The sequence below is a fragment of the Salminus brasiliensis genome, chromosome 17, assembly GCF_030463535.1.
Source record: "Salminus brasiliensis chromosome 17, fSalBra1.hap2, whole genome shotgun sequence".
Taxonomy (NCBI): Eukaryota; Metazoa; Chordata; class Actinopteri; order Characiformes; family Bryconidae; genus Salminus; species Salminus brasiliensis.
Genome location: NC_132894.1, coordinates 34,321,133 through 34,342,844, shown reverse-complemented (window position 1 = coordinate 34,342,844; position 21,712 = coordinate 34,321,133). Strand labels below are relative to the sequence as shown.

Sequence of the window (21,712 nt, the reverse complement as noted above, 5' to 3'; positions counted from 1 at the left end):
AACAGTGAAAGAGCCCGTGTCCAAATACTTTTGTCCGTTTAGCGTAGCTTCTGTAAAGATTGATGGAGCCACCTGATGTAATAAAACAAGCTCCAGTGACAGTGACATGACAAGATAACAGTGACTGGATCATCCTCCCAGGCAATCGTAAAGGCAATCTGTCAGAGATTGACACAAACGGTTGTGTCGTAGACGTCCACGCTTCCTTAAACTCGCTCAGCAAAGCTGAAAGACCACAAAGTTAACCTGTGTCAAATACACCACCCAGCAGCACCACCCACTGAGTGCAAGAAAGGACTCCTTTACTAGACATCTTTACTGGATGTCGATTGACTGCTTAAGATTAAGTGAATGTAGCAACCTGTACTGTACTGTACTGTAGGTATCATGCTGACAACTCTGCTACAGCCAGTGATGACCAAACTGATGAAGATCTTGCTTGTCTCTGGGAATGAGCCTCCAGGAACCTCTTGAGCAAAGGTTCTTTGAAGAGCCTTGAGGTGCTCACAGATTTATTACAGATTCTTAGATGAACCTTCAGGTCTTCAGCCTGTCCAGAAAAGGTCTTTGGAGCATTACTGATTGACATATCTGTGACATAGTCAGTGGTGACCAAACTAATGATGGTCTTTTAGGGAGTCCTCTGCTTGTCTCTGAGAAAGTACCTCTTGGAACCTCTATGGCAAAGGGTATTGAGATGCTCAAAGAAGATTCTTAGAGGAACTTGTCTTCAACCTGTCCAGAAAAGGCCTTTGGTGCATTAATGATTGACACAACTCTACAATAGTTAATCATAATCGAACTGATGATGGTCTTTTAGGGTTTCTTCTGCTGATCTCTGGGAAAGTACCTCCTGGAACTTCTTTGGCAAAGGCTCTTTCTCAAGAAAATCATTGAGGTGCTCAAAGAAACCACTGGTTTATTACAGATTCTTAGAGGAACCTGTCTTCAACCTGTCCAGAAAAGGCCTTTGGTACATTACTGATTGACACAACTCTACAATAGTTAATGATGATCAAACTGATGATGGTCATTTAGTGAGTCTTCTGCTTGTCTCTGAGAAAGTACCTCCTGGAATCTCCAATTGAAAGGTTCATTGAAAAACCTTGAGGTGCTCAGAGAAACCACAGATTTATTACAGATTCTTAGAGGAACCTTCAGGTCTTCAACCTGTCCAGAAAAGGTCTTTGGAACATTACTGATTGACATATCTGTGACATAGTCAGTGGTGACCAAACTAATGATGGTCTTTTAGGGAGTCTTCTGCTTGTCTCTGAGAAAGTACCTCCTGGAACCTCTATGGCGAAGAGGTTTCCTGTCCAGAAAAGGTCCTTGGAGCATTTCTGGTTTCCAAAACCTTTAAAAAAGTTCAGTGAGGAACCCCTTTTGGTTCCTAGGGACCTTCATTTTTTAAAAAGGAAAACAGGAATTTGGATTTAAACCGTGTGGTGTGGGTCAGGTCAGACTGGAATACAGCCATTGCTGTAGGATAAGCCAGCTCTTTAGGTTTCTGAATGAAGGTGCAGGAAACACCAAGTATTCCGAAAAAAGACTGACCACTTGCTTATACAGGTGTGTGACTGTGGGCACATATGTGTGGTTCTAATGTTGGCTCGAAAATCTGCACTGCCAGCCCCTCCTTCTGTAATTACATGTTCTGAAAACACCTCAACACTCAAGCCTTGTAATGTTAACATTCCTTAACATTCAGCAGTTCTGAAGGGGATAAAGTCTACTGAAAAGCATAAAGGTAAGCCAGGTGAACAGTGCTTCCACTGTGCCACTGCGCCACTCAAACATAAAACACGCCTCATCATGATCACTAGCAGTCAAGCAATCACAACCTTGCATCTCGATCAAAGATGTAATTAAACTGGCCCTGTTTACACCTGGTCACTTCATGTGACGAGTATCTAGATTGTATCCTGCTAAGATTTTAGAGACATACGATTACACTGTGGCCTCTGGTTAGTCAGACTGAAATCAAATCTCTGTGTGGGACAAAATATTTAAATTAACTCATTGTGAGGCAATTGTTACTTGTTTTTGGGTTGGCAACTAATTTATTGATTAGTTAGTGACATCTTCACACATGTTTCTTACACTAAATAGAAACGGTTCTGAAAGTACTTGAACCGTGGATTAAAAGCCAAAGTTTAACCATACCAGTGTGGAATACAGATTTACTGCCGCTGTTACTTTATTTATTAATAATTCCACAATCTGGTCCTGCCCTTCAACAAAAAAAGCCAATCAGCTTGCTGGTTAGGCATAAAGTCCTGTCCGTCAACATAAAGAGTCAATCAACTTGCTAGTTAGGGATAAAGTCCCACCCTTCAACTTAAAGAGCCAATCAACTTGCTGGTTTGGCAGAAATTTCCACCCTTCAACTTAAAGAGCCAATCAACTTGCTGGTTAGGCATAAAGTCCGGCCTTTCAACAAAAGAGGCCAATTATCTTGCTGGTTAGGGATAATGTCCCGTCCTTTCAACAAAAGAGGCCAATTATCTTGCTGGTTAGGGATAATGTCCGTCCTTTCAACAAAAGAGGCCAATCATCTTGCTGGTTAGGGATAATGTCCCGTCCTTCAACTTAAAGGGCAATCATCTTGCTGTTTAGGGATAAAGTCCCGCCCTTCAAAAAGAGAGGCCAATCATCTTGCTGGTTAGGGATAATGTCCCTGCCTTCAACTTAAAAAGCCAATCAACTTGCTGATTAGGGAAAAAGTCCCGGCCTTCAACAAAAAGAGACAATGAACTTGCTGGTTAGGGATAATGTCCCGCCCTTTAACAAAAAGAGGCCATTATCTTGCTGGTTAGGGATAAAGTCCTGACCTTCAACAAAGGGCGACAGTCAGCTTGCTAGTTAGGGATAATGTCCTGCCCTTCAACATTAAGAACCAATCATCTCTGAGATGAGTGCTTACCTTCTGAAGCTAGCTGGATTGTTAGGTTAGCAATTAGGTTCCATGAAGTCCCTGAAATATCCAAAGTTGCACTGGCTTTGCGCACAGGCCCCAATCCCACTTCTCAACATTTAGGCCACGGCTGCCCTGTAAGTATCCTGTACAGAACAAAGACTCCAAAGAACTCTTCTGTAACTTTGTCATGGACGATTACAACCAGAAACAAACTTCCGGTCATTTCTTGTTTCTGTTTAATTCCTCGAACCAGTTCAGGGGCCTGGTGTGGATGTAGCGTATTTCAGTCATGTGGAAACGATAAACCTGTGTTTGAATGAAGTCCATTCTGTTTGGGATCGTTTTAGTGTGCATACAGGTTCTTAAAGACTGCGCCTGTATTTGTTACTGGCTGTCCAGAAGACAACAATCCAGCAAGGAAGTGGTCTTTTGGCCTTCTGGCTCAGCTGACAACCCCCCACCCTCCCCCCGGCCCATCTGGGACTTGATGGAAAACCAGGCAAAATAGATGAAGTGTGAGCTGCAATAAACCCTGACTGCAGGCCAGTGGTCAGAGGGGTCCCTCGAGCTCGGAGACTGGCAGGTGAAGGGCTGGACCGTGCGCCGGACTCTAAACCATACTTCTGTGCTAAAGTGAGGGGGGGGGTGCACCGCAGACCACAGACCTGCTCCAGCTTCCGCTAGCAGGCCGGCATATGTGTGTATGTATGTATATCTGCTGTGGCAAGCTGACAAAATTGGTGGGTGGAATAATAAAAATGTCCCAGAGGCCCAAAGAGCGGGAGAGGACGGGTGAAGACGGGGAGGAATGGGCAGTGATGAATTGGAAGTTGTTGGGGATTTTTGTGAGGGTGAGGCGGAGAGAAAGTTCCAACATTTTTGGGATTCCGCCTGCTTCGGAGGCTGACCGCAGCTCATAGCCATTCCAATCACAAACTCTGGCACGGACTGAGCCTCCAGCTCCGTCACAAACCCTGGCCTAAATACTGACAGCGCTAGCTCAGGGTGAGTTTCTCTATGCCAGTCTGAAAACCAAACGGTCGGCACAAACCCTCAAAAGATTTATTTTCTGAACACAATCCAACCGTTCCAACTTTTAATCATATTTATTTGATGGGAGCTTGAGCTCTTCTCCATTGATGTGTGGTTTTTGGTGTTTAGCAATCCTGCTCAGCTGCTAATGGTGTCCAGACGGGCTACTCATCTGTTCTGGAGGTCATATCCCACATTCTCGACTCACTAAAACCAAACCTGATGTAGTTGTGTTCTTGAACTTGAGGTTATTTAAGTTGATTTACCAAGAGATGATTGTAGTGACTTGGGTCGGCTCCCGTTTACATGTGAACCAATACCCTTTTTCTCCCAGTTTGGTGCCGCCAATTAACCCACCTGTTTGTAGCTCCCCCGAAGACCAACAATACTCCAGAGACTAGGAGGGTATGGAGTCCAAGCCAACATTTTGGACCAAAGCAAACTTACCCAATGTTCCCACTTCCTATATTCTTAATTTCCATCAAAACCACCCCACTCCCAACCAATTTCACTCGCTCTTCCTTTCCTCCTATCTTTCCCTGATCTTCACCCTTCCCAAGAAGAGTCGTTTGAGAGATAGTAAACAGACAGAAAGGAGATTTTGACCTGGTCTCCAGGTCAGTCAGGTGTAATAAAGCTGCACGGCCTCCAGGCTCGCTCTCCGGAGTGTCTTTCAAGCTCATGAGACGGTTCCGTCTGCGTTTACAGCTGCAGTCGACACACCACGAGACACACTCCTGCTAGCTCTTCGAGCTCCACTCCCTCCTCTGCTGTGCCTTCAGGCTAAGAGTAGGTCAGGCCACTCCTCTTGGGTCTGCTGAAGTGATTTCACACCCTGTTCCTCCAGCCTCTGATCCTGCTCGACATCTCCTTCCAGCCGGTAGTCTTCTGCACTATCAGAATACCCCATCTCATCCAAGTCTGCTCACAGTGGGAGTATAACCGCGACAGGACCGGACAAACACACTGTTCTCTCCTATTAGCTTTGCGGTTCCTGACCTGTGAGTGTGCGATGATGGACCCAGGGATGTAGTGGAGGGTAAACACTCATAAATGGAGTTGGCGTATCTTCTTTTACTGAACACCACTGCAGACAGTTCTGTTACTGAGCTCTACTAAAGTCTGAGTAGACTGATAAATCACTGTGCTGATCAGTTATTGATCTCAGTGTTACTGAACTCTACTAAAGTCTGAGTAGACTGATAAATCACTGTGCTGATCAGTTATTTATCTCAGTGTTACTGAGCTCTACTAAAGCCTGAGTAGACTGATAAATCACTGTGCTGATCAGTTATTGATCTCAGTGTTACTGAACTCTACTAAAGTCTGAGTAGACTGATAAATCACTGTGCTGATCAGTTATTGATCTCAGTGTTACTGAGCTCTACTAAAGCCTGAGTAGACTGATAAATCACTGTGCTGATCAGTTATTGATCTCAGTGTTACTGAGCTCTACTAAAGCCTGAGTAGACTGATAAATCACTGTGCTGATCAGTTATTGATCTCAGTGTTACTGAGCTCTACTAAAGCCTGAGTAGACTGATAAATCACTGTGCTGATCAGTTATTGATCTCAGTGTTACTGAGGTCTACTAAAGCCTGAGTAGACTGATAAATCACTGGTCTGATCAGTTGTTTATCTCAGTGTTACTGAGCTCTACTAAAGTCTGAGTAGACTGATAAATCACTGTGCTGATCAGTTATTGATCTCAGTGTTACTGAGCTCTACTAAAGTCTGAGTAGACTGATAAATCTCTGTGCTGATCAGTTATTGATCTCAGTGTTACTGAGCTCTACTAAAGCCTGAGTAGACTGATAAATCACTGTGCTGATCAGTTATTGATCTCAGTGTTACTGAGCTCTACTAAAGCCTGAGTAGACTGATAAATCACTGTGCTGATCAGTTATTGATCTCAGTGTTACTGAGCTCTACTAAAGCCTGAGTAGACTGATAAATCACTGTGCTGATCAGTTATTGATCTCAGTGTTACTGAACTCTACAAAAGCCTGAGTAGACTGATAAATCACTGTGCTGATCAGTTATTGATCTCAGTGTTACTGAGCTCTACTAAAGCCTGAGTAGACTGATAAATCACTGTGCTGATCAGTTATTGATCTCAGTGTTACTGAACTCTACTAAAGTCTGAGTAGACTGATAAATCACTGTGCTGATCAGTTATTGATCTCAGTGTTACTGAGCTCTACTAAAGCCTGAGTAGACAGATAAATCACTGTGCTGATCAGTTATTAATCTCAGTGTTACGGAGCTCTGCTTAAGCATCTCTTTAATCAATGAATCAGCTTTAGCAATAGTATAAGGTGCACCCCAAGCCCAGACAGGACGGGAACGTGACAGGAGAAAGCAGGAGCTGCGGATTCACCTCACTTTGCTTCTGCTGCTTTTAACACTCCTACTCCATCCTGTGTGTAACACGATCCACCCTTACACATCCAGACTGTGAGTGTGAGAGTTTGTGTGTGTGTGTGTGTGTGTGTGTGTGTGTGTGTGCTCTGAAGTTTTGAGGACATGGAGTTTAATGGATATAAAGTCTGTCTCAGTCAGTATCGTTCTCCAGGGACAGTGTGGTTTGGTGGTGGGTTCAGGGATGCAGCTTTCTTTCTCCACTTTTCAACACACAGGCAGGAGAGAGAGAGAGAGAGACTGAGAGAGACAGAGAGAGATAGAGAGAGACGGGAAAGGGGGGGTGGGGGTCTGGCATGGCCCTGAAACAGCCTGGGACAGACGTTGAATGCAGGGGAAAGAATTTCCCCCCAAAATCTGGCACCTCATGCCTCTCGGTTCACCCGCTCTGCAGACGCCAGGTGCTGTAGAGAGCGCAATGGCTAAAGCACCTGGAGCTTCAAGCTGCAGATCAGTAAAGTCCAATCAAATACACATAAACACTCACACACACACACTCGCAGACTCGTTTACATACAGTGTCAGGACGAGCGGTCAGGTGAGAAGACTTGGGCCAGGGGAGCGGCAGATCGCTATGTCCGGACAACTGGGTCAGAGCATGGCCAAAACGGCAAGGCTTGTGGAGAGTACCTTCCTGACAGTGGGTTAAGGAGGGACAAAGCCTAAAGTGGCGACAGGGTCTGGGACCAGTCCGAGGGCCCATGCTAACCCCCGTCCCCTGCACAACTGAACCTCAGAGCAAGAAGCAGTAGTCTCCTGGCCCAAAGAGTCGTCCTTTCTTGTACATCACATGGACAATCGGGTCCTACGGGGATGCACTCCACCTCCCCCTCACAACGTCAAAGGTTCAGTGTGGGGTGTCCAGTGCAATGCTCAGTACCTACCAAAAGTGCTCCAAGAAAAGAAAACCGGTGACCCGGCAGCAGGATGTCATGGATGGACATTGGACATTGATGCCTTACCTCACAGCTTACAGGACGTCTGAAGCATCTGCTGGAACATTGGTACCACAGAACTCCAAGTATCTACATGTACCGTAATAAGAACTACTTAGAACCTTAAGAACCGTAATCCTGATCCGGAAACCTCAGCTTGGTAACCATAACCTACTCAGGACAAACCTATTCGGGCAAACAAACCCCCCTCACACTCCCATCCCATAAACGCAGCCCTCAAGAACCCCCAGAACCCATGACTGGCTCTCATTCGGTTCTGTCTTCTGTTCTTGCCCCCTCTTTTTCCCCTCTCTCTCTTGCTTTTAAGAGCAGGTTTCAATTACTTGAAGTCCCAGATATGGACATATGGAAAGAATTTATTTACACAGGTTGTCAACGTTCTGGTGGTCTTTCCCCTCCTTAAGAGCAGGTTATGTAATATTCATGGTGCTGTCGGGCCAAGCCAAGAACTAGGCCACTACAATGGCGAAGCAAAAGGAGAAAGCCGTGTTAGACTCAGACCGGCACAAAGGTTTCGGAATTGCCAGAAAACGGAGCTGGTATGCGAGTGCAAATTCCAGCTGTGTTGTTTAAGTTGGCTGATAAGACCGTATAGCTCCACGCGCGTGGACTTGCCAGCTTGAATTTTTGGCTAATTATGACAGTTTCCATACCAACTACGAACCCAATGATGCACCATGCTCAGACAAAACTTCCTGTCCCTAAATATGAGCTCCAGCAGAAGCCTGCTGCTTCTTGGCCTATCTGAGAAACAGAAGAGCCAATTTCTCAAACCGTAGCTCGCCCTCAGTGAGAAAAGTCGTACGTCTTGGCAAAGCAGGAGTCGCCAAAGGGCTGGAAAATATGCAGAGCGTTATTCACGTACGAAACCAGTGGAATTCTCTCTCTCTCTCACTCTCTCTGTCTCTCTCTCTCTCTCTGTCTCTCGGCCCTTTTCTCGACGAATTTTATGAAGCCCAGAAGCAGGTTCCAACAGGAGCCCAGCGACGTTGACCAAAGAGATGAATGCGCATTAAAAAGCAAAACAGCTGCGCCTTCTCCTCCACACCCCCCACCTCCACCTTCACCTCCACCCCAGACGTCTCTCAACACGGCTGAAAAAAAAAAATGAAGTCATCAAAAGGATTAGATATGGCCGTAAATGTTGCAGCGAAGCCGCTGATTTATGAAAGTGACAGTTTTCGAACCGTGAGCGGCCCTGGAGGGGAAGCGGGAGGCGGAGACAGACGCAAAGCCGAGCGTCGCGATTATCATAACAGATTCCTCGCGCGCGATACATCATAAATACAGAGCCCGGGCTAAGTGATCCGGTAAGACTCCCCCGTTGAAATAAGCGGATTGATATACAGCACACTGCAAGGTGCTATAATGGCTTTTCAATGACACCGTATATCCCTGCAAAAGGTGGCGTCCGTAGCCTGATCACCGAGCTTTCAGAGGCCGCAAGGAATGAGTGCAACTGAACACTCCAAATATATAAAAAATATATATTTGTATGATTATTACCTATATATAATATCAATGTTGTATATGTACAATATGTTTAAGCACTTATATGTAATAATAATACCTCCCATTAGTAATATATGTGTGTGTGTGTGTATTAGTATCTATATCCAAAAATATAAAAATATATCCCATAGGTATTATATGTTTTTATATGGTTAATATGTAATATTGGTATATGGGCCTTAAATGTACTGTACACCATATGTCCAAATATTTGTGGACACCCCTTCTAATGAATGCATTCAGCTACTTTAAATTGCACCCATTGTATTGCCAAAAGAATAGGACTCCCTGGAGCAGATCAATAAACATGAACCTCTTGGCACCATGCTGTGTAATGCCAGGCGTGGGCTAGATGGGTGTAAAGCCCCCCAGCATTGAGCTGTGGAGCAGTGCTTGATCTCTGGTTTTCCTAAGATGATGCATTGTCCTTGTGCAAGTCTGTAATCTGCTGTGAGTGCTGTGTGATGCTGAGAGTGCCCACAGCATCTTAATCAAAGACCGTCTCACCTTGGATGACTTGGCAGTATGTCGGGCCATCGGTCGTTGATGGGATTGTTTCCTCAGGGGAGCGTTTTTGCCGGACCACCTTGTGTTCCCGGCCAGAAAACGAGTCCACCGCCGACTCCACCGGCTCAATGAACAGAGTCTCTTCTCCAGTCTGCACCAGACCAGTCTGAGACAGGAACAAAGACAGACCACAGGTAAGTGGAATACAGACATCGCAGTGACTAACTAGGAAGCAGAGTGCTTAGAACTATAGAGCCCCTACATCGTTCTAGCTAATCACAGCCACTCGGATAGCTAAATAGTCTGGGTCGGAGTCTCTTTTCGGCAAGCCAATGACGACAGTGGTAAGGAAAAACTCCAAGGATGGAGGATCCAAGACTCCTAATCTGGCTGGACACTAAAATTCAATGTTACTTAATGAGCTACTGAGCACTGAACAATTTTGTCATTGGACATCCAATTTTATTACCCGAATATTCAGTCTAATCAGCATCTATGTGCCAATCAGTCACCTTGTTCTGAATTCTAGACTGGTAATTGGCTGTCTGGATTCTGTATGAATATTAATGACCTCCAATGAGGTCAATCCATTTTACCACAACAGTTTCAGCACCTCACAGTCATTTTTGATCAAGCCACACCCACTTTTTAAAAGATCGGAAATGTTTCGGACAATCCCTTGTAAAGGAATCTGATTAGTCACTCCAACCACCGATCAGTTCTAGGGAACCAATCAGATGCCCCTCCAATTTACTCAAACAGGCCTAAACTAAAGACAGATTTTGATCAGACCCACAGTCAATCCAGGCTTAATTCCTGCTCACGAGAAAAATACCCAGACTCGCAAAACAGCTTATTAGCATCCATCATGCTCCTCAGTATGATGAAAGCTATTCTCCATGGGCAGCCCTGTCCATTCATCAGTGGGTCGCTCATAAAAAGAGTGGCTTATGATTCAGTAAAAATGAATTACAGCATCTTGTCACATCAGCAGTTGTCCTAAACGCCAAAGTGCTCCCAGGGGTCCTGCTTTGGGAGAGGGTCTATATGTCTAGATGTCACTGTACTAAGCTCCATACATCAATAGACCTCCGGGGAACCCGGAACATATGGTGGCCTTGCCTCCGTGGGCGTCCATCTTTAGCGCGAGGCAAGTCGCCGGCTTTGAGGACTGAGCCGCTTTGGCCCAAAACACTTCTTGCACTCTCGATCATCAGCGATTCGCAGACCTGGAGATCCTGCAGAAGTTCTAGCCAAGCAGTTTCAGGCCTTACTGGAGCTTACTAGTCTTGCAGCCACAAACTAGTGATGGGGAGTGGACTCCAGGCTCTAGCAGGAGAGTGGACAGTCCTAACATTAAAACCACTGACAGGTAAAGTGAATAGCATTGATGATTTGGTCCCAATGGCACCAGAAGGACCAAACAGTGATGGCTAAATCAGACAGTCAGAACATCTCCAAAACGTCCGACGGGTCTTTTTAGGGTGTTCCTGGTATGCAGAAGTCAGCACCTACCAACCAGCGAACCAGCGACAGGGCCATAGGATCTCAAGGCACACTGAAGCAAGCCACTGAGGCCCCAACTCACAACTTACAGGACTTCAAGGATCTGCTGCTAACATCTTGGTGCCAGAATCCACAGCAGGACACTTCCAGAGGTTTTGAGGAGCCCACGCCTTGATGGGTCAGGCCAGTGCCTGCTGTTTGGCATCTTATTCCTCAGCGTTCAGCTACATAGTGAGGCTTTGTTCATTTTTATAGCTCACAGTACGTCATACCCACCATAAAGCACATTGACAAGTCTGTGCAACCTTAACGAAGACCTGGTTGAGCTTTGAGTGGGCCGAGAAAAGTGTGTGTGAGCATGTGTTTACGGAAACGACTTGGGAGACTACTGACTTCTTGTGTTTTTGAGCCTCGTAGCTCCAGCGCTAAACTGAAGAAGCCCTGCTCAACATTCTCTGTTCTCCATAAAATCCTCTCAGAACTAACTCTGTCTCTCTTTACCATCTCCGAGTAAATGGCCACCCAGCCCGACCTGCTGGAAGATTGCCCGCTGAGGTCCCCTCCACCTGCGTCAGACCATCTGCCACCTACCAGTCCGACCAGCAGCAACCCCCCACCCACCACCACCCATACCACACCAGCGGCTCACCCTCCTACCACTGCTACCTGTCTAATGACAATGGACTCTTAACCATCTGCCACTATTAATAATATCACCACTATTAACTATCTGCTGTATCTGGTTTGGTCATTTCTATCAATGATTAGTAAATAGTTCTGATCAGAGGAGGACGGGTCGGGTCCCCCTTGTGAGTCTTGGTTCCTCCCAAGGTTTCTTCCTCCAGCTCTGAGGGAGGTTCTCCTTGCCACTGTCACCGGTGGGGCTCACTGGGGGTCTTAGATCCTTCATGTCTTACGTTCTTTCTTATTTCTGTCTTTTACTAATTACTAATTATGTAAAGCTGCTTTGTGACGACAACAATTGTAAAAAGCTCTACAAATGAACTTGATAATTTGGACTTGACTTGATAATTTGGACACCGGACACGCCTCGGCTGGGGCAAGAGGCTGGCGGGCAAACTGGGCAAGCGATCGTTTAAAATCATGCTCTCTAGACTGATGTCAGCTTTCCTGGTCTGCGGATCGATAGCGTGGGGAAACAGTCGAGTCAGAGCGGGGGCAAAGTGGCGGCGCTCGATCAGGCGGCCTCTGTGCAGGATGCGGTCGGCTGAATGGAGCGGGGGGACGGGAAGATGGATGGAGCAAAGAGAAGCGGTGAGAAGACGGTGCCCTGAGGGCTGGCGTGAAGGGAGAAAGAGGAGGAGGAGGAGGAGGAGAAGGGGACGAGGGAAAAAAAGAAGACAGGAGTGCTGATAGGGAGTGGCGGAACGAGGTCGTAAAGCATGCGCTTTCATCCCCAGCGCGTACGGGCAAACCCCACCACACACACCACAACCAGGCACGGGGGAAAGACGGTGCAGGAGCATATGGTCGTGCTGAGGAGACTCGAGGAGTTGAGATGACATTAACAGAGTAGGAGTCTCTCTCTCTCTCTCTCTCTCTCTCTCTTCCTTCCAGTCTCAACATCACTCAAGGGCTCATTCTAGCGCTTGCGTAAACTTGGCCTGAATCACTGTAGCAACCGCTAGGTAGCATTTAATGAGGTCGGCAATTTACCCGGGAAACATTCGCTACAAACTCAGTTCAGCAATTATAATAATGAGTGTTCATAACTCGTTAATCACCCGCTCCGCCTCTTCAGAGGGCATGTCAATTAGCCAGAGCATTTAATGAAATTGTCAGTGCTACTGTTAATGCTAATTGTTAACTGTAGGCGAGTCTGGAAACACCATTACTGCCAAAGGAACCCTTCCTCATCGCTCTTCAGAACAAAGCCCAGCCTAGGCAACATAAACAACACACAACAGGTCTGGCTAAGCCATTCATTTTGAGCTTTGCTAGCCAAATATGTGCGCCTACATGCCGAAACGGCTCCGAAGGGCATAACGACATTCCTTGGAACTGGTAGCGCAGACACAACACACATAATAGCAATAACTCTTCATGACTCCGCCCCCATAACGTCTGCATAATGAAGTGGTTAAGATGTAAATAACGTCAATCAGAGTGGGTTTGGTGTGCAATGCCCCATTCCTGAGAGACGGTCAGTGGTTCACAGTGGCGGTGAATGGAATCTGACGTCTGAACAGTTGAATGACCCTTCAGATGTGAGAATAACTGGCATTGCTCTCTCCGGGTGGGTTAGGATGGCCAATCCCTCTCCCACCATCACTCTCTGAGTGATGCAAGTCTGTGTGGACGTCTGTTAGCTGACAGTTGACACCTAACAGCACTGCCAGTTGGTGTTTTCTTCCGAGCATGCTGCATTCGCAGCGGTTCAGTTGGTCATGCCGGTCGACCAGCGTGGTCTTGCATGGTTAGACCGGTGGTCTAGCTTGGTCAGGTTGATCATGCTGGCCGAGCAGCGAAACCCTTTAAACATACTATGTACTGTTCAAGGAATAAGCTTGACCAGCTTGAGCTGAAAAAATGACCAGCATACACTCTACACTGTATGGACAAAAGTATTGGGACACCTCTTAGTCATTGAATTCAGTTGTGTGATTTAGTCCCACTGCTACAGGTGTATAAACTCAGGCACATTAGTGAAAGAATGGGTGGTTCTGTAATAGGAGCCTCTGGTCATGCTGATCGACCAGCTTGGTTTTGCTGGTCACGCTGGTCGACTAGCTTGATCTTGCTGGTCAACCAGTGTAGTTTTGCTGGTCATGCTGGTCAACCAGTGTAGTCTTGCTGGTCAACTAGCTTGATCTTGCTGGTCAACCAGTGTAGTTTTGCTGGTCATGCTGGTCAACCAGCTTGGTTTCGCTGGTCATGCTGGTCGACTAGCTTCATCTTGCTGGTCAACCAGCTTGGTTTTGCTGGTCATGCTGGTCAATCAGCTTGGTCTTGCCGGGCAACTAGTGTGGTTAGCCAGCTAGCTTCCCAGTACAGGGTACCTTTTCATCTGGATGACCAGCTTTTCAACCACCTTGACCTTGACAGAGCCAAGTTCAGAGACCAGCTTACAGACCATCGGAAACCAGGTACCAGCAAAAGCTGGCCATGAGCTGGATTTCTCAGCAGGGAGATTAGGAGGTGAATAAAACTGGGATATAGTTCAGATATAATGTTAATACAAGCTCTAAAACGAGCTCCTCTTGACAAACTGACTGAAGGATCTGCTACCATGTCAGCGATATGAGGTCAGCCAATCGCTTCAACACACCACGCCATCCCTTCTTCTACTGCCCTCCAAGAAAAGCACATCAGCACCCGAGCTAAACTTTAGGGCAGTCCATCAGGGGGCCAGGCATGAAAGAAACGCTATTGAGAATACACCACACAGAATGAATTTCCATATGAAAGAGGGACACTGAATTCCAGAGGAGTCTGCTCCTGCACATCCCCGTACTGCATGTTTCGCTCCAGGCCTAAATACAGAACCACATGAATATGTTACGGCTAATAATATAATAATATCACTCTGCGGTAAAACTCAACGTAGATTAGTTAGCTTTATCGCATTAGTGTGTGTTGTGAGAGCACAACGTGCCCGGGGCCTGAAGGGCAACTTTATCTGCTCAGTGCAGAGGGAGGAAAAAAAAAGCATAAATCACAAGTCTGTCATTATAAGCTCATGTCAGAACGCAGCCCATATATGGTACATTCCCATCCGAAAATCATCCTCAATTTACTGAGCTGCAATTAGTCTCCTTCCAGAGAGCAGTTACACTACATGACTGTCATCCAGCCATTAGCCTGAAGACTGATTAACTGGAAACCCAGCCAAGACAAATCATGTGCTATAACCACTCAAAGACATGCCTTAAAGCACCAGTGAATGATTTGCCACTTAAGAGACTTCACTTGCAGCGTGCTCTGATGCCAACTAATGCTAGATATAGACCCTACTGGTCTAATGCTAGCTACTGGTCATATAACACGAACACTAAAGCTAGCTACACTGGTCACGTTACCAATGAAAAAACCCTAATGCTACACCAATGCTTGCTAATGACACTGATCACATCACTATGCTGGTTGACCAGCATGACCAAGCTGGTTGACCGAAGTAAACAACAAGAGTACACTTGTTGACTAGCAAGATCAAGGTAGCTGCCCAGTAAAACCAAGCTGGTTGACCAGCATGACCAGCAAGACTACAATGGTTGACCAGCAAGATCAAGCTAGTCAACCAGCAGGACCTAGCTGATTGACCAGCATGACCAGCAAAACCAAGCTGGTTGACCAGCATGACCAGCAAGACTACAATGGTTGACCAGCAAGATCAAGCTAGTCAACCAGCAAAACCAAGCTGGTTGACCAGCATGATCAGCAAAACCAAGCTGGTTGACCAGCATGACCAGCAAGACTACACTGGTTGACCAGCAAGATCAAGCTAGTCGACTAGCAAGACCACGCTAGTTGACCAGCATCACCAGCGAGACTACACTGGTTGAGCAGCAAGATGAAGCTAGTCCACCAGCATGACCACGCTGGTTGAGCAGCTAGCCATATCACTAGCCATATTACTAACGTTAGCTATGCTAGTCACATCACTAACGTTAGCTATGCTAGCCACATCACTAATGTTAGCTATGCTAGCCACATCACTAATGTTAGCTATGCTAGCCACATCACTTGTGGCCTGCTTTCTTCCCCCCGGCCTGCAGACAGCCTGCTGAGGCTGCTTCTGACCCAACACATCGTGCCAAGAGTCGAGGAGGATTGCGAGACGAGGCTAGTCAAAACATCCAGCTGAGCTCCAGCTGATCTGGGGAGGTGTCCTGCTTTCTGCTCGCTGTCATGCTGCCCAGAGGTGTCAGGAAAGCCTGACCCGGTCCCGATTCCACATGTGCCTGGAGGACTTGCGGCGAGGGTGACCTCATTTTCCACATAGTTATGGCCTAAACGGCGCTTATATGGAGGGAGGGGGGAATGGTAAAACCGTCTGGCAGGCGGAAAACCTATTGAAATGCTGGGGGGGGGGGTTTGGGGGGGCACTGTCAGTTTGTAATTAGTCAGCGCTGCCTGACCGAGAGTGACTGGATTGTGATGACCCAATATGGTGTGTAGAGCAGAGGTTAGCACACTAAGTGGGTTAGACAGCCAAGTAGAGTCAGAGAGAGGCATAGGCAGTCCGGCTGAGGCGGGCGGCCTCCAGGCACACGCCAAGTGCTGCACTTGCACACACACACATATACACACACTGTAGAATTCGAACCATGCACAGTGATGGAATGAAGGAATGCCTGTGCTGCTCAACTGTCATGCCTTCTCAATTCACTGTGGTGTTGATTAAGCCCAAAACCCCCAATGACCCCCCGCCACACACACACACTCACACATTCACACACAATGCTCCAACATTTACACACACACAAATAAACACCTCCGATCGATGCCTCAGTGTTGTCTCAGGGTTAATGCTATCCCTAAACCCCTAAAGTGGCGGGGGGTGGGGGGAGTCACTCTGACCCAATGGCCTGGCCTAAAGCAGCCTGACAGCTCGTCACAATGGTGCTACTCATCCTATTCATCCTGTCAGCCTGATTGCAGGTCCGTGGGCTTTTCACAGGGAGTTAAAAGGCTGACCCCAGCTAGACCCGAGAGACGGAAGTGTCTCCAGCGCCACACACATGCGGGATCTCCGTGCATGAAGAATCTCGAAATCTGCACAGAACCCAACACAGAAACTACGTTCATGCAGAATATGTTTATCATAGTCTGAACACCAAAGGAACACTGATTAAGCCTAGTCCGGGGTGAAACTGCAGTGGCAGTGTTCAATCATCATTGGACATTTGGTTTTGGCCTGCAGTTCATAGGTCAGAGAAGACAAATGGTTATTGGATTGAACTTTTGACACTTAGATGGAACTCCATACATACAGGTGGTCCAAGTCCAATGCAGAATCTTCATAAAACCCCAGGTTAGACTTCCACACATGCTAAATCTCCGTACATGGAGAATCTCCTTTGGATCCAATGCAGAATCTCCATACATTCTGAATCTCCATACATGCAGAATCTCCATAGAATCAGATGCAGAATCTCAATACATAGAGAAACTACATAGGATCCAATGCAGAATATCCATGTATGCAGAATCTACAAAGGATCCAATGCAGAATCTATATACATGCAGGATCTACATAGGATCCAATGCAGAATCCCCATACATGCAGAATCTCCTTATGATCCAATGCAGAATCTCCATACATGCAGAATCTCCATAGGATCCAATACAGAATCTCCATACATGCAGAATCTACATAGGATCCAATGCAAAATTTCAATGCATGCAGAATCTCCATATGATCCAATGCAGAATTTCCATACATGCAGAATCTCCATACATGCAGAATCTCCATACAATCCAATGCAGAATCTCCATACATGCAGAATCTCCATACATGCAGAATCTCCATAAATGCAGAATCTCCATAAATGCAGAATCTCCATAGAATCAGATGCAGAATCTCAATACATACAGAATCTACATAGGATCCAATGCAGAATATCCATGTATGCAGAATCTACAAAGGATCCAATGCAGATTCTATATACATGCAGGATCTACATAGGATCCAATGCAGAATCTCAATACATGCAGAATCTACATAGGATCCAATGCAGAATCTCAATACATGCAGAATCTCCATACAATCCAATGCAAAATCTCCATACATGCAGAATCTCCATAGGATCCAATGCAGAATCTCCATACATGCAGAATCTCCATAGGATCCAATGCAGAATCTCAATACATGCAGAACCTCCATAGGATCCAATGCAAAAGCTTCATACTTGCAGACTCCAACTCTATAGACTCCAATGGCAGAATCTTCAAGCATGCAGAAATCCCTTATAATCCAATGCAGAATCTCAATGGACTCCAATGGCAAGGTCTCCATACATTTTCATAGACACCAATTCAGAATCTCCATACAACCCAATAAAGAAATTTCTCCATGCAGTAACAGGCAGATTCTTCATACAGACAGAACCTCCATTCATGCAATCTCCAAACATGTAAACCTTTTATACATGCAAAACCTTCTAATTATGCAAAAAGCCCAAAGCTTTACAGACATGCCACCCTATATTAATCTAAACACTCCCATGATCTGCGATGATGTGAGCAGCAGTCAAGGATGAAATGTGGATACACTCAGCGCAAGGTGGTCCAAATAAACCTCCTCAAAATCCAGTTAGCCACAAACTTCTCAACTCTGACTTTTAAAAAACTCGAAAAGTCGCAAGACTTCAGAGCACCACCACAACAAGTGCTGACTCACCAGACCACCACAGGCGTCCAGCGAGACGAAGGAGTCCGTGTGGTTGAGGACAGCTCCAGTATAGAAGCAGGAGAGTCCTTTAAAGTTTGGCTCGTGCTGGACGCTCCCTCCTTCACTCCTCTCCTCCACCATGAAGCCCTCAGAGAGGAAAGCCTCGTCCCTCTGCAGCTCTAAGTAAAGCTCTTGGCCGAAGGCAGGCAGAGACAGAAACAGGTGGTCTTGGTGAACATCCGAGCGTCTCCTGCGGCCCACGCTCCAGCTGGATGCTTCCTGCAGCACCTGCCCAGACCGCAGCTCCACAGGCACCACCACGTCCGTCTCGTACAACTCAGAGTCTGCTAGGGAGGAGACAAAACATGATAAGGTCTAGCTAGGGGTCAAATATCTACACTATAGCGGGTAGAGTCAATGATACTGTGACTGACCTCGAGTAAACGGACAGTCTCAGGAAGGCAATTAGTTCAGTTAATGAAAGGCTGGAGTAAGAGTTGGAATTAGAGGCAATAAGAGTGGAAGTATTTAGAAGACAGTAAGTGTGGAAGGCATTAAGGCAGCAAGAGAAGGAGCTAGAGACATTAAGTACAGAAATTACAGGACAATAGAGGCAGTAAGGCTGTAAGTCAGGGATGTATAGGACGTACGAAGGTAATTAAAGCCATTAAAAGTAGATGTTATTTGGGAGTTAGAGGCAGTAAGGCTGTAAGTCAGGGATGTATAGGATGTACGAAGGTAATTAAAGCCATTAAAAGTAGATGTTATTTGGGAGTTAGAGGCAGTAAGGCTGTAAGTCAGGGATGTATAGGATGTACGAAGGTAATTAAAGCCATTAAAAGTAGATGTTATTTGGGAGTTAGAGGCAGTAAGACAACATGAGAAGGAGTGAAGAGACAAGAGAGGGTGGTGGAAGTATTAGGGTAGTTAGAGGTAGTAACAGAGAAAATTGAAGGCAGTGATGTATTAAGATAAGGATGTATAAGGACAGGGTGCTACTGGAAGTGGGAGGCAATAAGAGAGGGACTAGAAAACAACAAGGAAGGCAGTTATTGAGAGTTTGAGGCAGTAACAGAGGGAGTTATTAACAGTTCAGAACACTAACAGAGGGAGTTATTGGACGACTGAGGCAGTAAAAAAGAATGTTATTAGTAGTTTGAGGCAGCAAGTAAAGTTCTTGGTAGTTTAAAGAAGTAAGAGAGGCAGTTATTGGAAATTTGAGACAGTAAGAGAAATTCTTGGGAATTTTATGCAGTTAGCGAGGGAAGTATTGGTAGTTTTGGAAAGAAGTTTTGGTAGTTGGGGCAGTTAAAAAGGGATTCACTGGTAGTTTAAGGCAGTTTTTGGTCATTTGAGCAGTTTACTGGTAGTTTGTTGTTTACTGGTCGGTAGATATGTACAGTTATTGGCAGTTTGAGGTAGTAAGAAAGGGAGTTATTGGTGGTTTGGGGCAGTAGGAGAAGTGTTTGGTAGTTGGAGGCAGTTAAAGAGGAACTTACTGGTAGTTTGAGGCAATATGAGAAGTTCTTGGAAGTTTGAGGCTATAAGTGAGCAAGTTATTGGTAGTTTGAGGCAAAAGGAGACAATCTTGGTACTTTGAGGCTGTAAACGAGGCAGTTATTGGTAGTTTGGGGCAGTAGGAGAGGTTCTTGGTATTTCAAGCCAGTTTACTGGTAGTTTAAGGCAATATGCATAGTTATTGGGAGTTTGAGGCAGTAAGAAAGGGAGTTATTGGTAGTTTGAAGCAACATGAGAAGTTCTTTGTACTGTGAGGCTGTAAGTGAGGCAGTTATTGGTATTATGAGGCAGTGAGAGAAGTTGTTGATTATTGGAGCAGTTTGCTGGTAGTTTATGGCAATATGTATAGCTATTGGGAGTTTGAGACAACAAGAAAGAGAGTTATTGGTAGTTTGGGGCAGTAGGAGAAGTGTTTGGTAGTTGGAGGCAGTTAAAGAGGAACTTACTGGTAGTTTGAGGCAATAGGAGGAGTTCTTGGAAGTTTGAGGCTATAAGTGAAGGAGTTATTGGTAGTTTGAGGCAGTAAAAGATATTTTTTGCCATTGGAGCAGTTTACTGGTAGTTTAAGGCAATATGTATAGTTTTTTGGTGCAGTGGGAGAGGTTTTTGGTAGTTGGAGGCAGTTAAAGAGGAACTTACTGGTAGTTTGAGGCAATAGGAGGAGTTCTTGGAAGTTTGAGGCTATAAGTGAAGGAGTTCTTGGTAGTTTGAGGCAGTAAAAGATATTTTTGTCATTGGAGCAGTTTACTGGTAGTTTAAAGCAATATGTATAGTTTTTTGGGGCAGTGGGAGAAGTTTTTGGTAGTTGGAGGCAGTTAAAGAGGAACTTACTGGAGGCAGTAAGAAATGGAGTTATTGGTAGTTTGAAGCAATATGAGAAGTTCTTGGTAGTTTGAGGCTGTAAGTGAAGGAGTTCTTGGTAGTTTGAGGCAGTAAAAGATATGTTTTGTCATTGGAGCAGTTTACTGGTAGTTTGAGGCAGTAAGAAAAGGAGTTATTGGTAGTTTGAAGCAATATGAGAAGTTCTTGGTAGTTTGAGGCTGTAAGTGAGGCAGTTAGTGGTAGTTGGAGGCGTTATTGAGAACTGGATGGCTGACACTATGAATAAGATCCAGTTAGAGGCGAGTCACTGGGAGTTACTGGGAGTTTGGGGCAGTAAGCTGGGAGACAGATGTAGTAAGGCTGCATCCACTGAGAGCTGGGTGCAGTTAGGGACAGAGAGAGCTACTGGGAGACAGAGGCAGGACCAGCACAGCTGAGCAGTGGAGGTGCAGCTGAGGAGCCGAGGAGCTTTGACCGATCGTTCAGAGCATATTTCATATTTCATATTAAAAAAGGCAGGAGCTCCTCAAATAAACACCTCGCGACGTTACTGTAATTAAAACAGCACGCGAGTCACTGCAGTGTTTTAAAAAACAGAGGCGAGGAGAGGCAGAGCAGAAGCGTAGGTGAGAGCCTGCAGTCTTACCTGATGAAGGAACCTCGAATCCGGCGAGAAAGAGGGGGAGGAAGGGCAGCAGGAGGAGAGCAGGGTTGCCGGGCATGGCTGCAAGCGAAGCAGCAAACGCAGACTGCAGAGAAGTTTCCCAAAGTTGGAGAAATCCATCGCAGCGGCGAGCAGAGTGAACTTGAGGCGGACTGCCACGCCCACTGCCATCGGATTGGCTGGCGGGATTTATGAAAACAGATCTCTGCGCCGCCATTGGACGCCCTCGCCATCTGGTTTGCAGAGGGGGCTGCAACCGTACACGTGGTTCCCATGCTGTTGGAGAGCAGAGAGGAGGGGAGCACGGAGGGGACTGTTATTACACTGTAGTATAAGGGAGAGGAGCTCATAAGGGAACAGAGCATCAGGCCCAAAAACTTCTGAAGAGCTTCCTTCAGATGTTCTGTCCAAAAGTATCCGGACACCAGCTCTGTCATAACAGAGGTAACACAGGTGTCTCAATGGAAAAGCTTGGGGACGCACTGGAGCAGCCGGAAATG

The 21,712-nt window shown here is 46.0% G+C and overlaps 1 protein-coding gene across 1 annotated transcript in view; it reads right to left on the bottom strand.

Moving 5' to 3' along the window:
• The window catches only part of adamts17 (ADAM metallopeptidase with thrombospondin type 1 motif, 17), a 119,654-nt gene extending 98,225 nt beyond the window's left edge, over positions 1-21,429 (bottom strand). The window contains exons 1-3 of the mRNA XM_072660045.1: positions 21,195-21,429; positions 18,218-18,555; positions 9,349-9,514 (exon numbers count right to left, since the gene is read on the bottom strand). Coding sequence (XP_072516146.1) covers positions 9,349-9,514; positions 18,218-18,555; positions 21,195-21,429 — 739 coding nt within the window. The remainder of the gene's footprint in view (positions 1-9,348; positions 9,515-18,217; positions 18,556-21,194) is intronic.
• Between the last annotated feature and the right edge of the window lie 283 nt (positions 21,430-21,712).